The sequence below is a fragment of the Macrobrachium rosenbergii genome, chromosome 47, assembly GCF_040412425.1.
Source record: "Macrobrachium rosenbergii isolate ZJJX-2024 chromosome 47, ASM4041242v1, whole genome shotgun sequence".
Taxonomy (NCBI): Eukaryota; Metazoa; Arthropoda; class Malacostraca; order Decapoda; family Palaemonidae; genus Macrobrachium; species Macrobrachium rosenbergii.
Window position 1 is genome coordinate 5939671 of NC_089787.1, and position 26625 is coordinate 5966295.

At 36.6% G+C, this 26625-nt stretch overlaps 1 protein-coding gene across 1 annotated transcript in view; it reads right to left on the reverse strand.

The window, feature by feature from the left end:
• Positions 1–1297: 1297 nt before the first annotated feature.
• The window catches only part of LOC136830842 (sodium-coupled monocarboxylate transporter 2-like), a 36987-nt gene continuing 11659 nt past the window's right edge, over positions 1298–26625 (reverse strand). The window contains exons 5-11 of the mRNA XM_067090821.1: positions 24069–24187; positions 22347–22501; positions 21169–21449; positions 20567–20667; positions 8762–8979; positions 7517–7640; positions 1298–1491 (exon numbers count right to left, since the gene is read on the reverse strand). Coding sequence (XP_066946922.1) covers positions 1298–1491; positions 7517–7640; positions 8762–8979; positions 20567–20667; positions 21169–21449; positions 22347–22501; positions 24069–24187 — 1192 coding nt within the window. The remainder of the gene's footprint in view (positions 1492–7516; positions 7641–8761; positions 8980–20566; positions 20668–21168; positions 21450–22346; positions 22502–24068; positions 24188–26625) is intronic.

The window sequence follows — 26625 nt, forward strand, 5'->3', positions numbered from 1 at the left end:
TCTTGTCCCATTGGAGGATGTCATAACCTCCTATGAGGTCTTGTGACTTTCAACTGAACAGTAAGAAGTATCTTTTTAAAGTGATTGATACCTTCGATTGTGACGAGTTTACGTCGGTTAATGTTAGCTCCATGGGGAACTTTGCCTTCCCTTATGAGGGAAATTTGCACACCAGAATCATCGAATGGTCTGACCTCGAGGAGGTGCCACATATATGGGACCCTTGGCCCGAGAGCCTAAGGATTTAGGATTTGTAACTGCCAAAGCATTGGCGGGAGTACTTGATTTATTAGGGCAGTTTACCCATTGGGCAGAGTGCCCATATACCTTATAGGTGAGCAATAACTTCTGCTATAATATTTGCTTGGCATTGTCCCATTGGAGAGAGCAGGCCCTTTGCTTTTCATCCAAGAGCTAGACATGGCCCGTTGGGGTGTTGTTCCTTTGAGGACTTAGAGGGATTTTCTGGCTGATTCTCAGCCTTCCAGTGGCACTGTCTAGCAGGGTGCCCTATTCTTTTGTGATGCCCACACACTGGTTTCTTTGGGGGTTGTCCATTCTTGGGAGGTTGCTGAGAGGTGGTTGAGGCAGGTGAGGGGGGTATAAATATAACCTTCGTCCAAGGGAACTAAGGTGAGGGTGATTTGTGTCCCAGGTGTCAGCCCATTGACAGCACTCGACCACCATCTTTGGCGCGTTATCGCATAGATGGGTGGCGAGAGCTGGCGGGGCATAAAGTAAGAAGTCCTCGAGCTGGAAGAATTTGAGAATGTCCTCCACACTATTGGCTTTGAGAGATTCTAGCCATCGTTTTAAGGCCTGGGTCTTTTTGAATATCCACTCTGACCAGGTCTGGCCTCACTCTTTCGGCATATTTCTCCACCTTTTCCTCCAGCGGTCGGGAGTTATTTCAAAAGCCTTTATGATGGCTTGGCAGACAAGGGTGAGATTTCTTTGATCCTCTGGTTGGAAAGCATTGAAGGCAATGGCAGCTTTTCCAGGATCAGAGACACTTCCTTGGGAGAGGGCTTATAGGTCCTCAGTATCTTTTCGACATAGTCGAGCCAGGCTTCAGGCTCAGCTTTGTCCCATTTTCTTATGAGGGAGCCTACACTGCTGAGGGTCGCATGTGGAGAGGGCGTTGATGAGTTGCACACACCTTGGGCGGCCATGGCAAGCTGATGCACCCTTTCTTTCTCCCTCTCCTGCCATTCTTTTTCTTTCTCCTGCCTTTCTGCCTCTTCCCATTTCTCCTGAGCTAGTTTTCTTTCTCTTTCTCCTGCCTTTCTGCCTCTTCTCATTTCTCTTGAGCTATTCTCACTTTCTCCCTTTCTTCTTTGGCAGAATGTAGCCTCTCTTGAACCCAGTCCCTCGTGGCTTGGCCCGTCAGATCCAATTCCTTCCCAGCCTCCATGTAGAACTTGAGCTCGTCATTTTCCTGGGTTCTGGTTGCCTTAGTCATCTTGAGATGGTGCTGAGAGGGGTGTGGCCCTTGGGAATAACAATGAGGTCTTAGGACATAGGGTAGGAACCAGTGGTGGAACTACGTGCAAGTAAGAGTGCCCTATTGGGTGAGTTGGCACTGGCACTCAGTCTGATTTTGACCCATGTGTCCAAGGTATGTTTTGAACAAACAGCTGTAATTGTTCCGTGGAACTTAGGACTGTGCCAAAAGATGATAATTCAGTATGTCTGAAAAGACTCAAAGTTGTTCATAAGGAACAGATTCTATAGGTCTGAAAAGACTCAGGGTCGTTCATGATGAACGAATTCAATACATCTGAAAAGACTCAAAGTTGTTCGTAATGAACAGATTCAATATGTCTGGAAAAGACTCAAGGTTGTTCTAATGAACGAATTCAGTATGTCTAAAAAGAAACAAGCTTGTTTTAATGAACGAATTCAGTTTGTCTCAAAAAGACTCAAGGTTGTTCGAAATGAACAAAATAAAGTCTCAAAATGGACTTGGGTGTTCGATGTGAACAGATATAAAGTCTTATATGGTCTTGGGCGTTCGAATGAACGTATATGAAGTCTTATAGGGACTTAGATTTTTGTTCTAACAAACGTATATGAGGTCTTATATGGACTTAGATTTTTGTTCTAATGAACGTATACGAAGTCTCGGGGACTTGGATTTAACACAAGGTTTAACACAAATCTAAAAAAAAAAAATGATTTTGCAGGGAATTGTCAGAGCTAGCAGATGCCATTCAAATAACAAGTCTTACGTAGAATTGGATCCTGCCTATTAAGAAACTTATTTGCTCATAAAAATAATAACAATGCTTAAAATTACCATGCACAAGGCCAGGCTAGACTGCCAAAAGATATTTCACGTGCTTAGGGGAAAATATTCTACGTTACTCTGTGGAGACTTGATTTGGGCACGTGATTCGTTTCTACGCACTTATTTACATTAGGGAGACCCGTGGGTCAGGAACACTAGCACGTGCACGACCGTCTGAACGAGGGAAACAGCAAACGAACAAAAAGGTCGTCAGTAACTGTTAACAATCGAATCTTTATACGGAAGATAGCGTGATTACAATCCATTTTATGTTCAGTATAAGAAAGATGGCTCTCAGGAGTGTTTAGGGGAGGTGTCAACACGTGGCCGTATCCACAGGCGTCTTGTTTATAACCGCAAAACCATTCCCACTAGTCTTGTCGACAGCTGTAATGCCTTTTTCTTTTAGTGTTATGGCAGGTTTTTGGGGAAGAAAGGTTTATTGTCTCTCTGTTGATCTGAGCACTGACATAGGTATTGGTAGTTGGCCCAAAGTGATGGGAGGCAGTCATGGTATAAAGACTCATAGGGCTAAAAACCTCACCCCAAAAGAGATAAAGATCTCATTGATGCTTTGTATAACACTCTAGAGTAAACATTAAGGCTGATTACCTTACATACTACAACTTCATGTTTTTAAGCAAGAAATGAACAATTATATGTAAGCAAATGAGTTGAAAAGTAAATCGGAACAATTGGCAAGTCTTTTAGGTAATACATTGCCTTAAGAAACTTTGCTATTCTGACTATTGCAGAGGACCTTCATTCACCCTCAGGTGTTGTTGAACTGACTCATAATTCTTATATAAACATTTTCAAAAATAAAAAAAAAAACACTATGAAACTTCCTCCTCTCCTTTACCACTTCATTACCGCTGAAGACGTCTCAGCTCCAGGACCCTCAAAAGCCTTTCTTTTCTTTATAATCCTGTTAAGCAACTAGACCGCCCTCATTTTGAAGACTTTAAAAGGCTCTTCTCTCTCTCTCTCTCTCTCTCTCTCTCTCTCTCTCTCTCTCTCTGGATATGTTCGAGAATTTTCAAGGTAATAAAAACACCAAAAAGTTTTTCTTTATAAATTACTGTGGTTTTTATTTATAATGACATGCTCAAATGCTTTTTTGTCGGATTTTAAGAAGCTTTACATGTCTCCTCTGCCTTATTAAATTTTCCGCATTATGGAAATTTTAATAAGTCTTCAGACTGACAAAGAAAGACGAATGGTAATGTTGGCTTGCACGGACAAATCGACAAAAGCATAGCACAGGTAAAGGCAGATAACCTCCAATATTATTGAAACAATATTTATTAAAGGTTGCGAGAAATGACCCAACCACATTCACCAACATCACAGACTCGGTGGTCTACAAAGCGAAATCAATATGTCGAACAGGTTCGATGACTTTCAGAGAGATTAAAACCTGTCAAACTTATGAGGGCTGGATGGATATCGCACGGCTGCACTTCTCTTTCATTTCCTTGTGTAAAATATGAATAGCTTAGGCCCTTTTGGAACTTTATTCGGCCATTTATTGTTGTAGAAACATCAGACGTTCGTTTTATACAAAACGTCATAAGATATGAGATTTGTACGAATAGGAAAACATCCGCAATAAGGCTTCCCAGTTTATGTTCAGTAAACTTTTCTTGAATGGTCATCTCTCCTGCATGACTATAGGCTTAGAATATTGTTCTTATGTTTAGATGTATCGTGTAGCCGTTTGGAAGAAGACAACACAACCGATTTGAAGGAAAGGTATTTCTTCAGATCAATGGCACTCAACTTGCTCTTTGGACTGATCATTTGTTTTATTCATCTTGTTATGTAACAGCCTTTACCACTGCGCAGGACCTATGAAACTCTGTTGAGATTATGGAGTATTTGTTGTTGCTCCGCTAAGCCATCACTCCTTTCACTTGCTCTCTGAATTTCAATGAATGTCTCATTTCTTCAGTTTCCTGACATTTATTACACTTCATCCTTCAAGAGGTCAGTCTTCGTGTGTCCTACTTCACGTTAAGGTCTCTCCTTTTCCTTCCTCTTTGATTTTGATTTATTTATTTATTTTTTTTTTTTTTCGTTGTGGTTTGGATAAAGGAGTTAGGTAACTGGCCCATCAGCCTCTACCATGGGAAAATTGAAGTGAAGAAATATATAAACAAAATCAGCAAAAAAAAAAAAAAAAAATTGGCAGAGCTCTTCAGCCCAACTAAATCCAAACCCAATAAAAAAGATAAAAGACTCTAGGACGCTAGCTCTTCATAGTAAAAAAAAAAAAAAAGCGTGAAAGAACGCTTAAAGAATTGCAGGTTATTTGTTCCGAAGACGTGAAGCCGTCTCAGTGGAACAATTGCGAAGCCTCGGCTTGTTTTACACTGTCCCATAAACCCTGGTCTTTGCCAAAGCACTTTAGGAGAATAAAAAAGCACGAGGAAAAAAGGAATTTATTTGACACTGAAGATTTAAGGAAGGATCGTATATTCTCTCCCCGAATTGTCCAGTGTCAGCTCAAGGAACCGAGATTTCATGCTTTATATTTTTTACTCTGTTTCGATATTTCTACCACAGAGGTTTCTATAGCATCCGGCAAAAAACTATGATGAATATACCTATTTTCAATACTTTCAGGTCTATATTCAAACACCATTTCTGTCTGAGAAATATCAGAAATATTAAGTGAAGTACTGTCGCATAAAACGAGCCAAGACAGAGGGATTTTACAATTTGAAGAACGGTAAAGATAAGCATAATGATTATTACCTTACACATATGTGCTATTCAAAGTACCCATCCACAATCGTATATATACCTATATACATTCATACATACACACACACACACACACACACACACACACACACACACACACATATATATATATATATATATATATATATATATATATATATATATATATATATATATATATATATATATATATATATATATCTTTGATGAGAAATATTAGGTGTAAAAGACGGGTAAGGCATAGAGGTTCCTTTATCAACAATATTCGCCAACATTTTTTCTTCTCTACCATTAAAAGAAAGAAATGTTTGAACTCTTCCCCAGTGATTTCAAAACTGAATTCTATCGACGCTATGTGGGTGACACTTTTATATGCTTGAGAGTAAATTGCAAGCTAATCTGTATCTGGATTACATAAATAGAAAAAAACAAATCACTACCACATTAGAGCAAACCAAAAATTTACCCTTTGTAAGCTATACTTGTTTCTAGACAGAAAAATTATTTTAGTATTGGAAGTCTACATGAGATGCGAGGAACCTTAGTGGAAAAGAGGGGTATCTGGGTGTGGAAGACTCAAAACAATAAAATACACAGATGTTTTCTAACCTAGAAAGTCAGTTCTTTACCTGGAAGTGGGGCGGGGGATGGCTTCAGCTTCCACCCCTATACCACTGCTGTAAATTACAATATATAAAGTGGGTGAAAGCTAACTGAACCTGTGCCTCTGGGTACTTGTCTGAAATTGCAGTTCCCCACCATACACACACGCACAAACAAACACCTTTGACCTAGGGTACTGTAAATTTCCGAGGAAATCTGCTAGCAATTAATTGTAGTAAGGTCACAGCACTTATTCAACCAATTATTAGCAAACAAAACCAATTTCCATGCTGGAAGGTGTGAGCCTTCAAGAAGAGCATCTTTGTAATCACTTATCAAATAATTACTGTGGTCAAAATTAAAAGTAAAATTTTGCACTAAAACCGAAATATGCACCTAGACTAAAGGAGCCATGACAAAAAATTGGAAAGGGTGTTTGCAAGCAAGCCCTGAATTCCAAAACCACATTTGATTGGTGAAACTTGGAACAAAACCACCGACCAGGTTTGAGCAGTGTCCACTCCCCACACTTTCAGATGAGAAAAACAAGAGACGTTCAAAATATGCTCGCCATTCCTACCCAAAATGCATTAGGAAAGGGAAAACACCGATCTGAATCCCCTCTCGCAATTAAGTTCGAACTGTCAACATAGACCATAAAAAGTGCCCGAGTTAGTGGGCTTAACATTATTCATCGTTATATTTCTCTTTCATAGCAAATTTGCGATAGGTTCAGTATTTTTTTTTATTTAGCATATTAAGGAGACGTTAGAACAAAACCAATAAACTTCCAATTTTTCCAGATAAGCAAATTTGAGAAAGGTTAATTTCGGTTGTTCATCTTCATTTATTTCGATATGATTTTTAAAATGCGTTCATATTCTCATTTTTGTTATTGGTAATTGGGCCGTCTGCATTTTATTGAAGGCTTGCTGACAGTTTATTTTTTTATTACTTTAGTTTACAAAGTTTGATAACTTAGTTATCTATGTAATGTTCTTACAACAAGAGGTAATACACTATGTCTCTACCTATTTTTACGTTTTCCTGGCGATTTAGTTTGAGATATTCTCTGTGAGACAGGTAGCAACAATTTAAGGTAATTTAGCCTTGTTATTCTGACTTCGTGGGTCCAGGAAAACATAAAAAAGAGGAAAACAAAGGGGAATTTCATATGAGCTTAAGGCTCTTGTTACAGAGGAAGATATTACGTAAAACACGGGGCAAACTTGCAGGAGTGTATTTACATAAATAACGTTAGTACGGGAAAGAGGAATGCTAGTAGATTATTGATCCTGGAGAGGATTCCTACGGGATGAATGAAACTGGGGAATTCCAGACACAGTCCAAGAAGCTTCCACGATATAGGGTCCCTCTGAAATGAGAGATATGCACATTATACGCCAGTAATGAAAATAGACAAAAGAATAATGAATTCGAAGCTGCACTGAGGGTGCCAAGGGGCTCCGATGAATTAATGATAGCTTAGCACTGCCGACACTCGAAGAGCACGGACATTTGACAAGAGATTCAGTGATTACTGGCTCACAATTTAAGTAAATATTACGAGACAAAAGCGTGACTGAATGGAGGTCTTCCAGAGCACTTTACCGTAATGCAGAGATGACTTGCGACTTCCGAGGGCGAGGTTCTCCAAGTGTTAGGATGCATGGGCTTCAGTACAAGGGCAATGCATGGGAATTTCACGAAGGGCCGGGCAATGGCATGTGGGCATCACGCAGGTCAACGGTGGAGCGAACACGTGGCTCGCGGTTGAAGGGCACGAGGAGAAAGTATACTTTGAAAAGGCCACTTGGTTAGTAGCTAACGGAGGGCCAAGGCATGGCCGGGACTTCTTCACTCCCTATCTTCCACCGCACGTGTGAGACCGGACCTCGGTTTGGTTTCTCCTTTTATCTCCTCCTATGGGCAGGGGGCACGTCCAACACATAGGGGGAGTTGAATCATTTCCAGCTGATGCCCGCAGGGTGAGTTTTGCCTGTAATAAAACGACCAGACAGAAATCACTTTTGCCTCGAAGAAAGATCTGCTTAAAGGGAGTGGCCTTAATCCGTTTTAAACCCTTGTATTCTGACCGTGCAAAGTCTCGATAGACAGATGTGTCTATCGATCGAGCGGTTTGCAGTAAATGAAAACATCAAAACAAACAACAACAAAAAGGGGGGGGGAGGCAATTTGCTAGCGAGTTCTTGCTAATCATAATACTATAAATCAACGATGAAAACTAGATTTCATTGACTGAGTCTGAACTTAGTTCCCTCCACCCCCATGTAGCTGGATCATGACACATGCATAAAATACTCCTTTTACAATGGAGATCAATATTATTGATTTCTTAACTGGTAGCATCCCACCATTCGTAGATATGCTTTCATTTTATGAGGAAGAAGTAGAGAAGAATAATGGGAAAAGTAAAGACGCTATTTTAGAATATTTCCGTTAGTCAGAATCGCAGAGGAGATTCATTCTACTCATGCCTTCTTTCAAATCCATCAAAAATCAAATTTCAAAAATTCAAGGAATTCTGCGCATTTAATCGGTGTCAGTGCACAGATATAATGACGTAAAAAAATGGATGCCAGAGAGAGAGAGAGAGAGAGAGAGAGAGAGAGAGAAAGAGAGAGAGAGAGAGTCACTGGGTTTTATCGATATAAAAAGACCCAGCCTGAGATCAAAGGCTTAGGCAGTGAAAATCTCTGTCAGCTGTTTCCAGGTGAGCCAATGACAGGAACGGTCTTTGATGTGATGTAATAAAACGATCATTAGCAGCGGGATAAGCCAGCCCGGTCACTCTTTGATTTTATTGACGCTGATATTTTATTCCTTTATTTCTTGATTTTATATGAGTTTGCCTTTCAGAGGTAGTAGGGGACGGAGGACTTAGCGTTTAATTATTTTTCATAATTAATCGTTGAATTGCACCGGAAACGGTAAAGCGATAATGAAACGAATTTCACAGTTTCATCATTTCCATATGCTTCTGTTGTATCTTCTCTGTTGTATCTTCTTATAATAATTATTAGTAGTATTTCTTTTTCATTATCATTAAGGCATTTATTTATATATAGTATTCTATATGCATCTTATATCCTCCTTTACATCAGCGTGTAGCTGGTACATCAGGTGTCCTAAGGCCATATAAAGATGTTCTGTTGTAAAAGTTGAATTTCTCCTGACATTTCGACTCTCACTCAGCTGTTCGAGGAGTGAATGAATGAAGACATGTTTCACAGGTCTACTGTATACATCAGGAGGATGGTTTACAAGTGGCGGGTCGACTAGTGCGCTGAATTCTGACTGGTCGCAGGGTGATGATGCTGCACCCGGACCAAGGCGTTGCAATACTCTTGACCAGTTCGATGGGGTTGGGTGGAAGAGGGTGTCAGCTGTCAGCTGGGGTAGTGCCCTACCATGGAGGTGATAATCTAACCTCCTTGTCCCCTACTGATGGGACTGGGGTGACAGTCTGCTCAGGTTAGATGACAACAGCTAGTGAATTTTCTCTCTTTCCTGTACCTCCTCCTCTCTCTCTCTCTCTCTCTCTCTCTCTCTCTCTCTCTCTCTCTCTCTCTCTCTCTCTCTCTCTCTCTCTCTCGTTGGCATTTAGCGCCAGGTTAGGCGTCTGCTGATTTCTTATATTTCTCTTTGTACTTTTGTGGAGAAACTAGTTTTTTTTTTTTTACCTTGTTTGGCTTTTTTTCCCAGTATCTGTCGGTGGTCTGGTGTTTGGTCAATCATTATTGCTCATTTTTTATTAACTCCTTTCTTTGGGTCTCTCATATTGCCTTTTTCGTAATGCTTAAAGATGACCCTTCCTTGGAGTTGGCAGGAGGGCGATTCCAGGTAAAAAAAAAAATCACATACACAGGAAAAAGTCACAGGAAAAAAAGTCACGGGAAAAAGTTACAGGAAAAAGAGTCACCTTAATCTTTCCTAGAAAATGATCCCCACGGGTTGTTAACCCGGTATGTATTCACTTTAGCGACGTGTTTAGTACAAGTCCGTTGGGGATTACCAGTAAAAAAATAAACAAATTACTGTCAATATCATAAAGATAATGACCCCAAAGAAATATTATTCCTAGATAACGACCCCGAAAACCCTTGGGGTCACTATCTAGGGAAGATCCAAAATATTTTCTGTTTTATTAATTTAATTGCCACCATATATTAATGTGATTTTTTTTTCTTGTAAGTTTTTTTTTCCTAGCCAAAATTGCGACTTTTTTTCCTGTGAATTTTTTTTTCCCTGTAACTTTATTACCGTCTACTGGCAAGGCGCTTCGAGAGTCTGGCAGTAGCCAGCCCGATCTGTGAGTGGTGGCACCCTTCCATCTAGGTTATAAGCTCCTTTCTGACAAGGAAGCAGGTTGAATGGCGAAGGACGTGAAGAGTACAGGGAATTCTAGAATATCCCGGTAAGTCACAAGTCAAGAAGACAGCGCTAAAGCCCGGTCAAATAGATAGACAGATACAGCGGGTTACCTTTTCTGTATTTTTCATACCCTAACAGTAAAAACTGTACTGGAACCCAATCCCTTGGATTTATTTGAAATCAAAAGGAATTGTTACAAAAGGTCGAATTATTTTATGAATGATCTACCATCATTAACGCCTTCTCCGAGCCTTTGATGTAGTCAGTGTAACGCATAGATCTTCCCTTTTTTTCATATTGCGAGAATGCAGCCAAAATCAATACTCTGACATTTGGAGAAACAAATCCACAGTAATGTAGGGGCACAAATATATTTAAAAATAAGATTCTATAGAGAGCTTTCGGGAATCTATTCGATTCCCATTTTCAATCTGGCGCGGTGATGTAAAAATACAAAACTCCAAACAAGCGAAGTTGTTTATAAAACAAGGAACCGGTCGTTAGGAGAAGCAAAGATAGATCGGGCAATGCCGTCGTTTTCTTTGGATAGCCCCGCCAGTCGTTGAGAATGTTCAACTGTTCCTTGTCCAATGCGGCCGTTCTGTGACATTTGCATAAACGCTTTTCTAATGTATTTTTTTTTATTTGACATATTAAATAACTGGCTTTAATTGTATACCGATATACGATAAAATTTACGTGTTTAACGATTTTCGGTATTATTTCTTAGTTAAAGTTACTTGTTCACAGGGTTTAGAATATTTTTTTAATGTCCTTTGCATATCTGCTTGCGTGAGTTTTAAGCTTCATCTTAACTTACTCACGTACTGTTGCCAGGTTCCGACTTTGCCAAAAGCATTTTGCAGGGCCCACGCTCTCTTTTTTTACATGCACAGTTTGTATTGAGTTTCAGTGAGTCCACTGTTAATTCCTGATAACCTGTCGAAATCCTCAGTATCACAAATCTACACAAAGAATGGTCATAACATATGATATCAGCGTCAAAATAAGATATTCATTTTTGCTTCGCCCAGTTATGAAAAAACATAAGACGTTCAGTCCATACGGCAATGAATTGTCAACTATGCCGACACAGAATAAATCATGTCAAAAACTTCTTTGCCATTAAAGCAGATTTGCACTTTGCAATTCCCACACCCACCCAGTGCCATTCATGGGGCAATTCTGCCATGGGTTGATGACTCACTTTTTGTTGCAGAGCAGAGCAGGAACAACTTTGTCACAGTGTTTTCATTTTCAATGAATTTTCCTTGATTCAATGATTTAAATAAATCAGGGAATTTTCAGGATTTTTTTACTTTACTCCAGGAATTGACAGGGAAATTTGATACCTTCCAGAAATATTCATGAAAATATAATTTTCTTAATTTTTTCATAATCTTTATGTGATATACACATAACGTATTTGAGAAATTTATAAAGTATATATGCTACTGGCTTAATTATATCATTAACATCAGAAAGCGTTATAAGCTCTCTGTTATTAGTATATAAATGGGTTTCAGTTCATTATGACATTTTTACGGTCTGCGATCCCTGTTTCATGATATTTGTTCCAACTCGGTCACCCATGACTACACCCATGAGAAGTGCGGTCTTCATGGATCTGTCATCTGAATTGATAACTGTTCCTTACCGTTACCACTCTCAAAGTCCTTTGGTCCCCATTTGCCCACTTGCTATTACAAAGTTCAGTTAGTCTTTACTTTTTTCGGAAAGGCTAAAGTCTTGTCTTTACTTTTAGGTAACTTTTCTTAGGTAGTCACCAGCACAATGAAACAGACATGCTTACTAATGATAACATTTGAATCTATTGACTAATTTGAACCATGCTATCAGCTGTATGTTTTAATTCATTTTAACAAGGATTGCCATGATCTGGGTGAACATGGTAATATTCTGCCCTAAAATGGAAGACTGCAGTACCTGCAAAAATACAAAACTGAGAAATATGGTAGATACTGCAGTTTTCCCTTGCCTTATTACTGATTTTGCAGATACTGCAAATGGGACCCCCTAAATAAAGCACTGAAGAATCATTCTGAAACTGCAGTAAATTGTGTTTTAGTGTTTCACGAGCCTAACAGGTGGCATATCTCAATTTCCAAAATTTTGCAGATATTGTAGTTTTCATTTTAGATCAGTATTGTTTTGCAATGGGCTGGAGAATTTATCACTTGTTTTCAGAGGGCAAGAAATAAGACCAGTAATAGCGGGAGTAATTATGATAACGGACAGAGAGCAACATGGAAAAGTGCGTCCCGTTAGGAAAAAATTAATTTTGAGCATACACCTGTTGACTAATCCTGCCTTTAAATCGCTGTTGAAGAAAGATAGTAGCTGGGAAAGTTGTGCCATTATGTAAAATATGCAATGTGACCTTTTCGTGTGCTAAAATTAGAATACTGAAAGGAATAATTTAATGTTACTTTTTCATTTTTTTGGAAATTAATATTATGAGAATATTGAATTGCAAAGAATAATTTAATGTTATTCTTCATTTTTTTTTCTGAAATTTATCAGGCAAAGTTATATTTTACCATTTCTGATAATAAATATCCTGAATAAAGAGTTGTCTTCATGTCCTACTATCGTGTGACATCCCAACTCTTGAGACCAGTGTTCGAAGTTAGGCAACATTCCGTGCATCTACATTCTTCTAATGCGAATATAAAGAATAAAGAAATTAATCGAGGGAAATGAAATGGCTGTCAAGAAAATTCAAGGATAATCAAGGAATTTTGACAGTTACTGCGACGAATCCTCATTTCAGTGAAAGTAAGCGCTGAATTCTCAGACCACTAACGCGGCAGCAATTAAAACCAGTACGTCCGTACTTACCTCACCGGTTACCGTTCGATTTTAGCGGGTTCTTTCTCGCCAACTTAAATCGTCCTATCTCTCTCCCTTCCTGTCCCAACATCTTTACCTGTGCCTTAGATTCGCGCTTCGCTACGGCGATTTGAACATTTATTTCATTCTGAGTTTTCTGTTCCTTCGTCTTCATATTTTTTCCTTTTCCCTTTAGTTTTTTTTTTTTTTTTTAATTCGCATATACTTAGGCTATGACTTCTATATGAGTTTGCCCCCATAGTTTCAAGTAGTTGAAAAGGGCCGAAACATTCTTTCTCTGCATAGTAACCAGCAATGTTGCCACATACTCTACTGTCATTTTGAAATTACATTTCCTCATTATGACGAGACCTCTAACAGTAAACGCAAGTCAGCGCAAATACAACTTTTATCAGAAAAAGTATACCTTAGTTTAACGGGTTTTCTGATGATAATGTTCAGTTACTTAGTCTTACAGTCTAGGTTAAAGTTAAGTATATCTTAGTTTAACCAGACCACTGAGCTGATTAATAGCTCTCCTAGGGCTGGCCCGAAGGATTAGACTTATTTTACGTGGCTAAGAACCAGTTGGTTACCTAGCACCGGGACCTACAGCTTATTGTGGAATCCGAACCACATTATACCCAGAAATGAATTTCTATCACCAGAAATAAATTCCTCTAATTCTTCATTGGCCGGCCGGAGACTCGAGCAACCTTTTAGTCTCGTTCAGTAAATATGTGACCATCTTCATGTATAGCCTTTCGGAATTCAGGTTCACATTTTCGAGTTACTTTCACGAATGAATTAGGAATTCGCTCTATTACTTGCTCTGAGATCCTTTGAGAGGTTAGGGATCATCAGCCCATATGATACTTATCAACAAGGAAATCTAATTTAGCCTCTCCTAATGGGCTATTATTATACGAAATGGAACTGAATTTATTGCTGAAATTAATCTATTTATAGGATGCATCTGATAACAATGTTGTGACATATGCATAAAAGCTAGATTACATATACAGCTCATTTAAAATATCATTAAAATTAAATCTTACTGTGAAAAAATTGTTTTTAGAAGCAACATTGTCCTAAGGCAACATTCTGTTTTCTCAACCATAGCTAAAAGTGAAATGAAGTCCATCCTAAATGAATAACCGGAAACCCATAAAAAAATCTTGTCACCGAAGGGAAAATAAAGCAAAAAATAACCTAGGTTATCCGAAAACACCACAGCTTACGAGGAAAGGAGTATCTAAACTTCATAATGCATATAGCGACAGTGGAACGAGGCCTCTACGATAGGATGTCACAGGCTGCGCGTTCAATGACGCGGCACAGACATGTCAGCATACAAATGGGCCATAACAGGATTTTGAGGGTCATCAGATAGAACTCAGAGACATGGATATTGGGACGTTATCTGAGAAAGAGATTTCTCAGAGTAAGAGATTCTTGGAATTAAGCTTAGGACGCTCTTGAAAGACGCAGTTGATAACAGAGGAAGTAAGAAGGATACCATTTCTTTGTGGTTGTTAAAATGCATTAATAAATCAGATACTTATGGTTTCATAGTAACGATTATTCCTGTTAAGATAAGAAAATATTGGATAATTGAAATTTTGCTGCATCTGGTTTTGAAAAAGCATAGAAGCATTATGAGGTAATTCGAAAGAAGGTGATATGGGCTTTCACGGCGAAGCTGGAAATATCTAGCAAACGATTTGCTTGACATTGGCAAGCATAAGAGGAAAATGTACCAACGAAGCTTATAACATCACAACCACCTAACATCATAAAAATAATTTGACTGGAGAGACAAACCCAACAAGGGAATTGATGCACATGACTATTACCTATCATCCACAAGACAAATGACGGTTCAGTATCTGACAATACAAGAACACATAAGTATTTGTTCCGTATTGCAATAAAAGGAAACAAAACCGACTGAAAAGAGGAAAAAAGATATAATTGCCAGTTATAACATATTAAACCAGCCTTATTTCAGCACTGGCCCATAAGTGGTGGTAAGGAGTTGAAGGGTACAGTCATGAGGTCGACTGTGGATTTCTGGACCTCAATCGGCCCCCCTCCCCCCAACAACCACCACCACCCCCGGTACCACCACCACCATCACCATCTTGCCAACAGGGACAAGCATAAACAGGAATTCAAAGAAGCTAAGAAACTGGGAGAAATTGACCGACAATGCTAGGAAAATAATTATAAAATAATGAATCCATCATGACAAGAACTTCAAGCTTCAGCAACATTTGGGAATACTTGGCCTGGCAAAGGAGGAAATAAAAAATTACAGAAAACAAGAAAAACAAAATAAAAATAAAAAACAGTAATATCACGGACCAAGATAATACTTCAACTGTTGTTGAAGAGTTTTCTTATCAATTATACACTTATTTACGCGGGAAACCATCATGGAGGATTTTTCTGTACAAATCCACTTATATTTAAATATTCATTCATTCATTGCTTCGTTTCGCACGTCTGATGAAAGCGTCCAGCAGAATTTAAAATAGATATTTGAAAAATGTGTGCCAATGTAATTCTAAAAATAAAACAGAAAATGTTTCAGGTGGAAAAACATTCAAGTAGCAGTTAGCATTAATGCGAAAGTTATATGGAGAATAGTTGACACCAAATTCTAGACCTTTTTACGGAAAAATATATCCTAATTAGTCGTAGACATAATCGTTAATTTTATGTATAACTGATTATATTGTAAGCATTTTCCTTAGCTTGAAAGAGGAAAGAAAATTCGAATATTGGAAGCTTGACTCCCCTTCCCCTCATCAGGGCTATCCAGCTTCAATTAACTCGAGAATTGGTGTGGAAAATCGATGACCTGTGACTCATAAGAAATCTAAAGGGGAAAAGCTTTCTTAGGTATGCTCATATAAGCCATTAGGCCGAACCTCCCTCTCTCTCTCTCTCTCTCTCTCTCTCTCTCTCTCTCTCTCTCTGTGGATATGTTCGAGAATTTTCAAAGTAATAAAAAAGCCAAAAAGTTTTTCTTTATAAATTATTGTGGTTTTTATTTATAAAGAAATGCTCAAACGCTTTTTTTGTCTGATTTTAAGAAGATTTACATGTCTCCTCTGCCTTATTAAATTTTCCGCATTATGGAAATTTTGATAACAGTCTTCAGAATGACAAAGAAAGACGAATGGTAATGTTGGCTTGCGCGGACAAGTCGACAAAAGCAGTAGTACAGGTAAAGACAGATAATCTTCAATCATTATTGAAACGATTAAAGGTTGCAAGAAATGACCCAACCACATTCACCAACATCCCAGACTCGATGGTCTACAAAGCGAAATCATAGTTTCTAAGTATGATTGAAGAAAGGATTCTCCGCAATTTGTAACGTTTATGGAAAATGCAAACACGATATTCAAGAGAGAGATTTCAAGGTTTGATCCCAATCAGCAGACATCTGGTGGTTACCCATTCTCAAGTCTATTGCCATTAAGCAGTTATCACGATCCTCAACGACAGTTCAAGTGCAGTAGCATCAAACAGTGCGTAACTGCTCATTCCGCGATCTGCTCTTCTTCCCGACTCTCTTTGTTCGCTTTTCCGTTCCCTTTTGTCAAAATTTATTAAGTTTTCTCGATATTTTTGCATTTCACTTTCCTGAATATATAATTTTGCATATTTTTCTATTTGTTTTATGCATCTCTTCTTCCGTCCTTGTGACTGTAGTGTTTTAACTTCCCCTGAGCCACTTACGCTTCATCTCACTTCCTTTTTCTTGGATTACAATTCAGTTTTTTTCTAATAGTTTAATGTTTTATAACTTTGTGCTTTTATTTTAATTTTGAGTTGCATTGCTCGCCTTTGTGCCTTTACACTAAATTTCATTCTTATTGTGGTACATTCATTACATTTAAATATCATACTATTATATTCCGATTTAGTATAGTGATATTTGGATTATTTTTTTATCTGTTTTAGCGTTGGTGATGGGAATTTCTTTCCTAAAACGTTTGTGAACGAAATGAATCTGTAATTAGGTATGCTTAATTTTCTACTAGCCATCTAATCCTTATTAACCACACTCTCACACACGCGCACGCATACACACACATTATATATATATATATATATATATATATATATATATATATATATATATATATATATATATATATATATATATATATATATATATATATATATATATATAATATATATATATATATACATATATAATATATATATATATATATATATATATATATATATATATATATATATATATATATATATATATATATATAATGTGTGTGCATCAGCTTTACATTCATCCCTTTTCTATATATGTATGATCTACACAGCCAATTTTTAATAATCCCATTCCACGAATACTAAACCTTGATTTCAAAATCCCTTAATGGGGCAAATCCTTTGTAAGCAAAAAAACCATCTCAGAGATCCATGCAAGTGTCAGACGGATGAATGACTGTTCTGGATTTCAAATCGACTGAAAATAAGGATAGGGAAACTAACAGGATTATAGAAGGGACTGCTCACAGATTCATTTGAGAACTGTTAGCCTGAGGACCATGTTTTATTTGGAACATGGAGCTGGGTGGATAAAGCATGTTGAAAGAGCAACTTAGATCCTGATACCTGATATATATATGCATATATATATATATATATATATATATATATATATATATATATATATATATATATGTATGTATATATATATATATATATATATATATATATATATATATATATATATATATATATATATATGTATATATGTATGTATGTATGCATGTATAATATGTATTCATGTATATTATACATATTTACATACATATATATATGCATATATATATATATATATATATATATATATATATATATATATATATATATATATATATATATATGCTTAAAAAATCACAGTAGGTAATGACTTCAGTATATAAGGGAATACCACAGGAAAATAACAGGCAGAAGTTCAGTACCAAGCGCTTTCACGTGTTTATTCCAAAACTTGAAAATTGCTGATGGTTAATTCATTCACATTTATATTATAATTTTCAGCGAGTGTCGTGAGATATCGTCTGCTAAACTGATAGAAAGCTCGAAGACATCGGTATTAACTGCTTACTCATACTTCACCTGCCGATGAAATACATCTTGAGAGGATATAACCAGAATATCATAAAATAAACTGAGTTCACCTTTTTATCTTTTTGATCTGCATGTGCGATTTTAAATCCTGTCTATTAATAAACTTTCCTTCCTTCCTCAAGACACCAAAACTCCTGCTGGCTGCATTCAAGGCAACGGAAAGCTCGCAGAAAAAGGGCGAGTTCAAAAGATCTCGTGAAAGAGGCTTTCAGTGACGTCATGCGAGGGGAGAGGCGAATGCATCAGGATTCAGAACAATTACAAAACGAAGTCATCACAAATCGAATTGAATTGAATATACGATTTAGGCAAAAGGCCAAGCACTGGGACCAATCAGGTTATTCAGCGCTGAAACGGAAATTGACAGTAAAAGTTTGAAAGGTGTAACGGGGAAAATCTCACTTCACTATGCATCAATTGTTAGGAGAGGGTGGAAAGCAAGATGGAAGAAAGAGAATATGAAAGGAGGTACAGTAAGAGGAACGAAAGGGATTGAAGCTGACACCTCCCCTAGTTCTTCGTTGGGAGAATCGGTAGAGTTCTCGGCTAGTACTCTGCTAGGCCCGAGTTCGAGTCTCCGGCCGGCCAATGAAGAATTAGAGGAATTTATTTCGGTGATAAAAATTCATTTCTCGGTATAATGTGGTTCGGTTTCCACAATAAGCTGTAGGTCCCTTTGCTAGGTAACCAACTGGTTCTTAGCCACGTAAAATAAGTCTAATCCTTCGGGCCAGCCTTAGGAGAGCTGTTAATCAGCTCAGTGGTCTGGTTAAACTAAGGTATACTTTTTGAAGCTAGGGCCAGATGGGACGCTGCATAGAACCTTAAGTAATGCCTACAGTGCACCGCATGAGGTGCACTGATGTCACTATCCCCTACGAGAGATACACCACAAAGAACATTACCGTTGATAGATATAGTGATTCCTTTGAAACTGATCTCGTTTCTTTTCACACAAATTCCCTTTCATGTGAATGCTCACCTACGGATACTCGTGCAAATACATTACGCATTTCTCATTATTTTTTTGTTCTTGAAGCTCTCCCTGCAGAGGATTTTACTCTGAACAGGATATCTGAAGTTGTATGATAAAGTTCTTAAACTAAACTGTAGCAAATAACCAGAACTGTGTGATAAGTTTTCTATTTCACTTTGAAGAGAGATTATGAAAATCAGCAAGCAAGCAGTGGGTCATAAACATCGTGTATTATCATTATACTTCTTATTGCTAGTTTTTTTTTTTTAAATGCTAACATATTCGTTCTAGACAGAGCTGTAACAAGACAGGGGTAAATTTAAATACAAAAATCGGCTTAGAGAAAGTATATCCATGGCTATTTTTTAGGGGGGAGGGGCGTGGGAATGCTCCCAGGGAAAGTCGCTTTGGCACACGGTCTCCAGGTTTGTCGGATTAGGAGTAAACTATATTGAAATTATTTTTCATAAGGATAACCATTGAAACATTGTGTGTAACTATTCAAAATGATTTATTTAAACTAGTCACTGGATATATGTATAATACCAAGAAAAAAGATCAATACATAAATATACCGTTATAAAGAAAAGTTTTTTTTGTTTGAGACGCTGAAGAATGTTATCGAGAGATGTCAGAAGCAGTTTGGAGTCCGATTTCGACCTTCGTTTCAATGAAGCCGAAGGTATTGCTTTGGCCACTTTCCTTGTCTTCAGAAAAGGAATCATTGAAGAAACCCCAGAGGCGATTGTACAGTTCCAAACACCTGGGATGAATCAGTTGAGCGTCGACACCAGAGGGCCTCAGGGGACCTTGAATAAATATCAAACAAAATTGGGTTCTGGTTTTGCAAGAAATATTACGGAGTGTTCTATAAAGTGAAGAGATTTATAGAGATTAAGTTGTGGTATTCTACTTCATTTCAGGATTTAGATTAAGTTGGCTTATGCCAGAACAGTACCTCGTCCTAAGGAGACCTGCAACGTGATATGGTGTGAAAGTGGAACGATTTGCATAAAAAAACAAATCGATTTTTAAAAAGCCAATATTTGGAAGAGTTGAAAACAGGCTTGCAAACCCTTTGGAAATAAGGATGAAGTTGTAGAATGCTACTTAACTCCAAATTCTGTTTTGATTTTAACCTCTTTGTCAAATTATTCATTTTATCCGCATAATATTCAGCTACTCGTTGCCAAGGTCATATATCTTCACATGTTGGCACATTTGTAAACTTGCTTAAAAAGCAAATAACCTTTTTATCTTTTCCCTAATTACGATTATACGTTAATAGTGAATACTACTACTACTGCGGCTACTATTACTAGTAACAATAACGATAACAACAATTAAAATGATGATAGAAAAAGGAAGAAGAAATCAAGAAATCTTCATTATCAACATTTGAGTTTTCCTCGAAAGCATAATCTTTAACTTTGACTTTTGAATCATGCTATTAGTAAAACTTCGTGAGTTTTACTTTTCATGAATCAATCAAGGCAAATTATATATAAATATAATGAGCTCACCTGTCAGGACAGAGATGAGGGAGGCCACTATGTAGAATACAGCTATTCCAATGACTCCTGTGTAGCAGTAACTCAAATCATAGATACTTTTCTCCATTTGTCTGTAATAAATGGCACAGAAAGATATTTAGCTATACACACACACACCCATATATATATATATATATATATATATATATATATATATATATATATATATATATATATATATGTGTGTGTGTGTGTGTGTGTGTGTGTGTGTGTGTGTATGTATGTATGTATGTATGTATGTATGTATGTATGTATATATATTATATATATATGCGCATGCATGCATCATATTGAACCCTGATTAATTAAACCAAGCAGGTATGAAAAAAAAAAAACTCTGATAAAGGCGTATTCATATCTATACTCGTTTAGTGTTAAAGTTGATAGAACAGTTTCATGCTTTCTGCACTGAAGTTATGGGAAGAATCTCATCTTGTATGTGGTAGATATATAGTAATTCAATGATCAGAAAGAGCAACTTCTATATGAAATTTGCAGGAAAAGACTTGTGTAACAATAATAAAGTAAATAAAGATCGCGATCGAAGTTAAAAAGGATACTTCGATACTTACTCTTCATGTGGTTCTCCTTCAGACATTTTAACCGAATAGGTCAGATTTTCTGTTGGGGAATCAAGTGAAAGCACTAAAGTCGAGTTTAAATGGTACACACTTTCTGGACAGCCTTCGGTTGATAAGGGAAGCATCTCTGGTTGTCTATGACCAACGCTGAACTGGCCAATCAGGAGCCACATGTTGAAGGATAACGTTGTGATAAACCCTGCATATGCGCCCTGCAGCAGCGCCATAGAGCATATAAGACGAGGACATGAGAGCGGTGATGGAGGAACAGACTTGTTGGGACGAAGAATTGTTCAGTTTATAACTATTTCTGGTAGACCGGTGTGTTTTAAGTAGTGCAGTCATACCTGGTGATCTCTGAGAAAGGGTAAGCGGACTACGTGTTGTCTAGGAGACACGGAAAGGCTAAGCCTAAAAGAAACAGCTTGAAACGATTGATACAAGCAAAGGAATTGGTCATAATCATCTTTGGGAAAATTTCTGTGGAGAATCTCGTGGAATGGTCAACATAAAGGTATTTAAAAAAATGCAGACAACTTTTTCTGATTTGATATGCATACGCTGATTTCTATGTCGACGGAAATAAAAGTCTGAGAGAGAGAGAGAGAGAGAGAGAGAGAGAGAGAGAGAGAGAGAGTGAGAAAATGCAACTTTGAGATGAATCCTCCTTCTGGTTACATTCAGCTGAGGAAAAGTTCAGATATAATTCCTAATCACTGAAAGATGTTAAAGTAACTGCAGTTTTTTTTATCCCCTTAACTGTTATCGAAAAACTGAAATAGCATGTTATGCATTCTATGTTAATATTATTAAACCTATAACTTGCATGTCGTCACAGGTAATAAGGTGGAAGTCAAGACGAAATACAGCAACAGAAATACTTGTCTAAAAATTGTTTTTCAATCTTCTGATCAGTAAAAGCTATCATACATACTCGTATCTCTATACTGAGCAGTTAATATCCTTTATATTGACGCTGGAAATGTCTAATTGTGCTGAAATAACTTTTTTTGTTTTATTTGAGAAAAAATAAGATATATATACAATGAAAGGACTAGTGCTTCCGGATTATTTTATAGACCATGAAATCAGCAGAAAGCTTTTACTAACGAAGAAAATATGGGACATAGCTATTGAAAGATCTGATGCTTATGAGGGCGACCACTGACCTTTGTATTAACCCAGGGGGCAAACATGCCAGCTATGAAAATCCCCTTCATGGACCCACCGAGGGCATTCAAGAAGCTGTTTGTCACCGATATGATGCTTCCTAGCTGCTTCACAAGCATCGCAAAGCCGATGGCTGACACTCCTATCACAGCAGCTGAAAGATGAGGGAGGGTCACAGAATCAGGTATTCTCTATCCTCTCCTGTATTTCCAGAACGGTTTAATGTGCCTCTTTTCGAAAGGTGACTGACATCATTTATTGGGAGAAATTTTTTGGATTGTTGCAGTTTGGGATTCTATGTCCTCTTTGGTATTTCCAAAACCATACACCCTGCCTGTTTTAGAAAGAATCTTTCATTATTTATGCGCTGGAAAAAAGGGGGTTTTGTAGCGTAAGGTACTCTCTACGTTCTGCGGTATTCCCAGCAACATTTGTCCTGCATCTTTTCGAGAGACACCCGTCATCATTGAAGGTGTGAAAAGTCAGGTGTTTTCACAGAACTGGTGCTTTCTGCCCTCCTCAAGAATTCCAGATTCATTTAACGCGTCACTTTTCATGAGCTAACTGCCCTCGTTCATTGGTGAAAGATGAGAATGGCTAAGTAAATCTGATATCTTTTACCCTCTTCAGATTTTCTAAAACCAGCTGCAACGCCAGTTTTAGCAAGGTGACTGTCACTATTCACAGGGGGAGGGCTGAGGGGAGTTTCCTGAATCTGGTATTTTCATGCATCCTTGGTGTTTCCAGAACCATTTAATCTTCCTCTTCCGAGAGGCATCTATCATCAAGTAATGGGTGAAAGAAGAGGAAGGATTTCAAACATTTTTGATAGGAGACTATCATCTTTTAAGTGGTGAAAGTTGAAGGTAGCGGGTTACTTTACAGAATAAGATGTTTTCTAATCTTTTTACTATTTCCATAACCAATTTACAGAATCCAGAATTCGAGGACGTCTTCCACCGTTCAAGGGCCAATGATATGGGAGGTTTAGAGAATCAGGTATTTCATACAAATATTAGAATTACCAGAAGCATTTAACCCACTCCTTTTTCCCAGGAGACTATCATCTTTGATGCTGAAAGTGAGGGCGTTTTGCAATATATATTAGTTTGTACTCTCATTCATTTTTCCTGAATATTTTAACCTTCTTTTCGAGAGACCACCGTCATCGCTTAGGTGGGTGGAAGATGAGAAGATTGAAAGAATCTGCTATATTCTACCCTCATCAGTATTTCCAGAGTGAAAAACCGCGAGATTTACAAATTTTGGTATTTCCTAACCTCTTCGGTATTTTCAGAAAATTTTTTCCTGTGTCTCTTCCAGAGGAGACTGTCTTTATTAAAGGGATGGGTGACGTTTACAGGATATGGTATTTCCTACCATTTGATACTTCTAGAACCCTTGAACTTGCTACATTTCGAAAGGCGAATGTCCTCATCAAGCGATGCAGTTCAATGATAGGTTATTCATGCCTGATCCAGTTTTTTTGAACAGCCTTACCGGTCACAATCTATCACAATCACACCCTTTTAAAAAAGTAAGTTCATTTTATCTTACATTATTTATTACCGTTTATTTCACCATGAATTTCAAGGTGTAGAATTAAAAATAATGACTCATTTCTTAGTCTTATGGATTACAGATAAAATTATTATTCTAGAGATGCTTTCCAAACTTAACTGATCGTCTGGCCAGTGCATCAATATTTAGAAAATACTTACAGAGAATTTTAAGCATCCTAGTCGCCATTATATCCGAATATCCTTTGAAGAATTCCATTTCACTCAGCAAATCCTGCCAGATCAGAGATGCTGCGGAATTCGCGTACGTTGACACAGAGCTGACGAGGAAGAGCATTAGGTTTTAAGTATGTTCCTTCTTTCATGGTTTCTTATCATAATGGATATAACATTTCTCTCGACAATGGAATGTTGCAGCATGTTGATGCGAATGAAAGAGATGGTAAATACGAAGACTTTCATTAAGATACTTTTTAAATTTAATGCCTTTGATATTTCTTCCCACTATAACTTATATTGAATATGACATTATGGTTGGGAACGAAAGCAGGCGGATGTTACAGGTTGAATATTTAGAAACTGATTTAAAAAGTAAAGTAGAGATTAATTGTTCTAGTAAAGCTTAAGCTATTGCGTATTCTATACAATCAGGGGTCATTATAGTTTTATATCTAATCTACTCAGGTACAGTAAAAATTACAGATTTTTTTTTATATTTCGCGTATTTTGATATTTATATAACAGATTTTGGAGAAAATTCCAAAATAACAGGCATTTAGAATTCCATAACAGACAGTGATGAATTTCTCTTAAATAATCAGTTCTTAGTTTTGATACTTTTCCTTAGTTTACAAAATTTTTTTTTTTTTTTGAAGAAAATCTACAGCATTTTCATGGTCTTTTGGGCTTATTCTGGTGAAATAAGTTGTTAGGTTGACAGATATTAATATTAATAATACCATTAATCATCATTTTTATTCGTAAAATGTAGGAAAATTGAACCAGTTCCTATCGATGCTGCAGCTGAAATCTCTCATCAAGCAAACATTGCTAATATCGTGGAAATATTCATTATACATAATGAGTTCACAACGTGTGTGGTACCCTTACTTATGCATCGCTCTGCCGTCTATTTTGCTTTGCAGATCATTGGTAAAAGAAGGTTTCGAGAAACCTTCCCATCGTGCAAGCTACTTTATAAGGAATATATATATATATATATATATATATATATATATATATATATATATATATATATATATATATATATATATATGTATGTATGTATGTATGTATGCATATATATCTATCTATCTAGATATATATATATATATATATATATATATATATATATATATATATATATATATATATATATATATATATATATATATAGTAGTGTGTGTGTGTTTGTGTGTGTGTGTGTATGTATATATATATATATATATATATATATATATATATATATATATATATGTGTGTGTGTGTGTGTGTGTGTGTGTGTGTGTGTGTGTGTGTGTGTGTGACTTACTGTAAAACTAATGCATCACTATTATTATTATTATTATTATCATTATTATTATTATTATTGCTAATAGATTCACAATTTCGTGAAAAACAATCTGAGTAATAAAAATCCACAATTATACGTTAACACTGATGAGGAACACCGTTCAGGTGTTCGAAAGTCTTTGGTTCTTTTTACATAGTAATATGTTTACTACATGATTGTGGATTTTTATTACTCACATTATTATTATTATTATCATTATTATTATTATTATTATTATTATTATTATTATTATTATTATTATTATTATTATTATTATTATTATTATTATTAGCCATGATATGCAAATAACTGTTCATTATTCTTATACCTGTATTGAGTTGAAATTATTATTATTATTATTATTATTATTATTATTATTATTATTATTATTATTATTATTAGCCATGTAATGCAAGTAACTGTACAGTTTTCTTATAACTGTATCAAGTTGATATTACTGATGATTCTTCTTCAGATAACCAACCTTCTTCCTCCTCCTGTGTCACCATAAAGTTATGAAGCAATCGTTACAACAAATTCAGAGGGTAAGAACGAAGAAGGAACGAACGAGTTTATGAGGAAAATCACATTTGAATGAATAAAAAAAAAGGAAATACAGTACACCTTCCATGTTAGGCTTAGTCAGTAGATAGTACACATGTGTGGATGGGGAAGGCTTTTGTTCCATCTTGGATTCAGTTACCACAGAAAGCGGATCCCTATTTATAGAATTTATCGATACTTGTTTTCAAAATTGATTTTATCAAGGTAATTAACAATTATACTAATAACTATTATAAACTATGATTAAAACTAACGTAAATTCTAATAAAAATTGATGTTATAGGGGATTTATTGTTGTAGGGTAATCATACGTCTGACAACGCTTGGAAGAAAACCTGGAGTGCTCAGGCGAAAAATGACCATAACCCATAAAGCACCTGAAGGAAAACCTGACGGTATTGGTAAAAACAAAAATTTTATTCAGTTTGTCTGTGTTTGATGTGTGTCACGGGGTTAGGGGTTTGATTTTGAGTTGTAAGCTTCCTGAGGTCACATAGGTGCCATGTACCAAATTTTGTTTGGGTCTGTCGAGCAGTTCGGATTTCTATAAAATACAAACATACAAACATTTACTTTTATATATATAAATCTACATATACATATATACTTATATACATACATACATATATATATATATATATA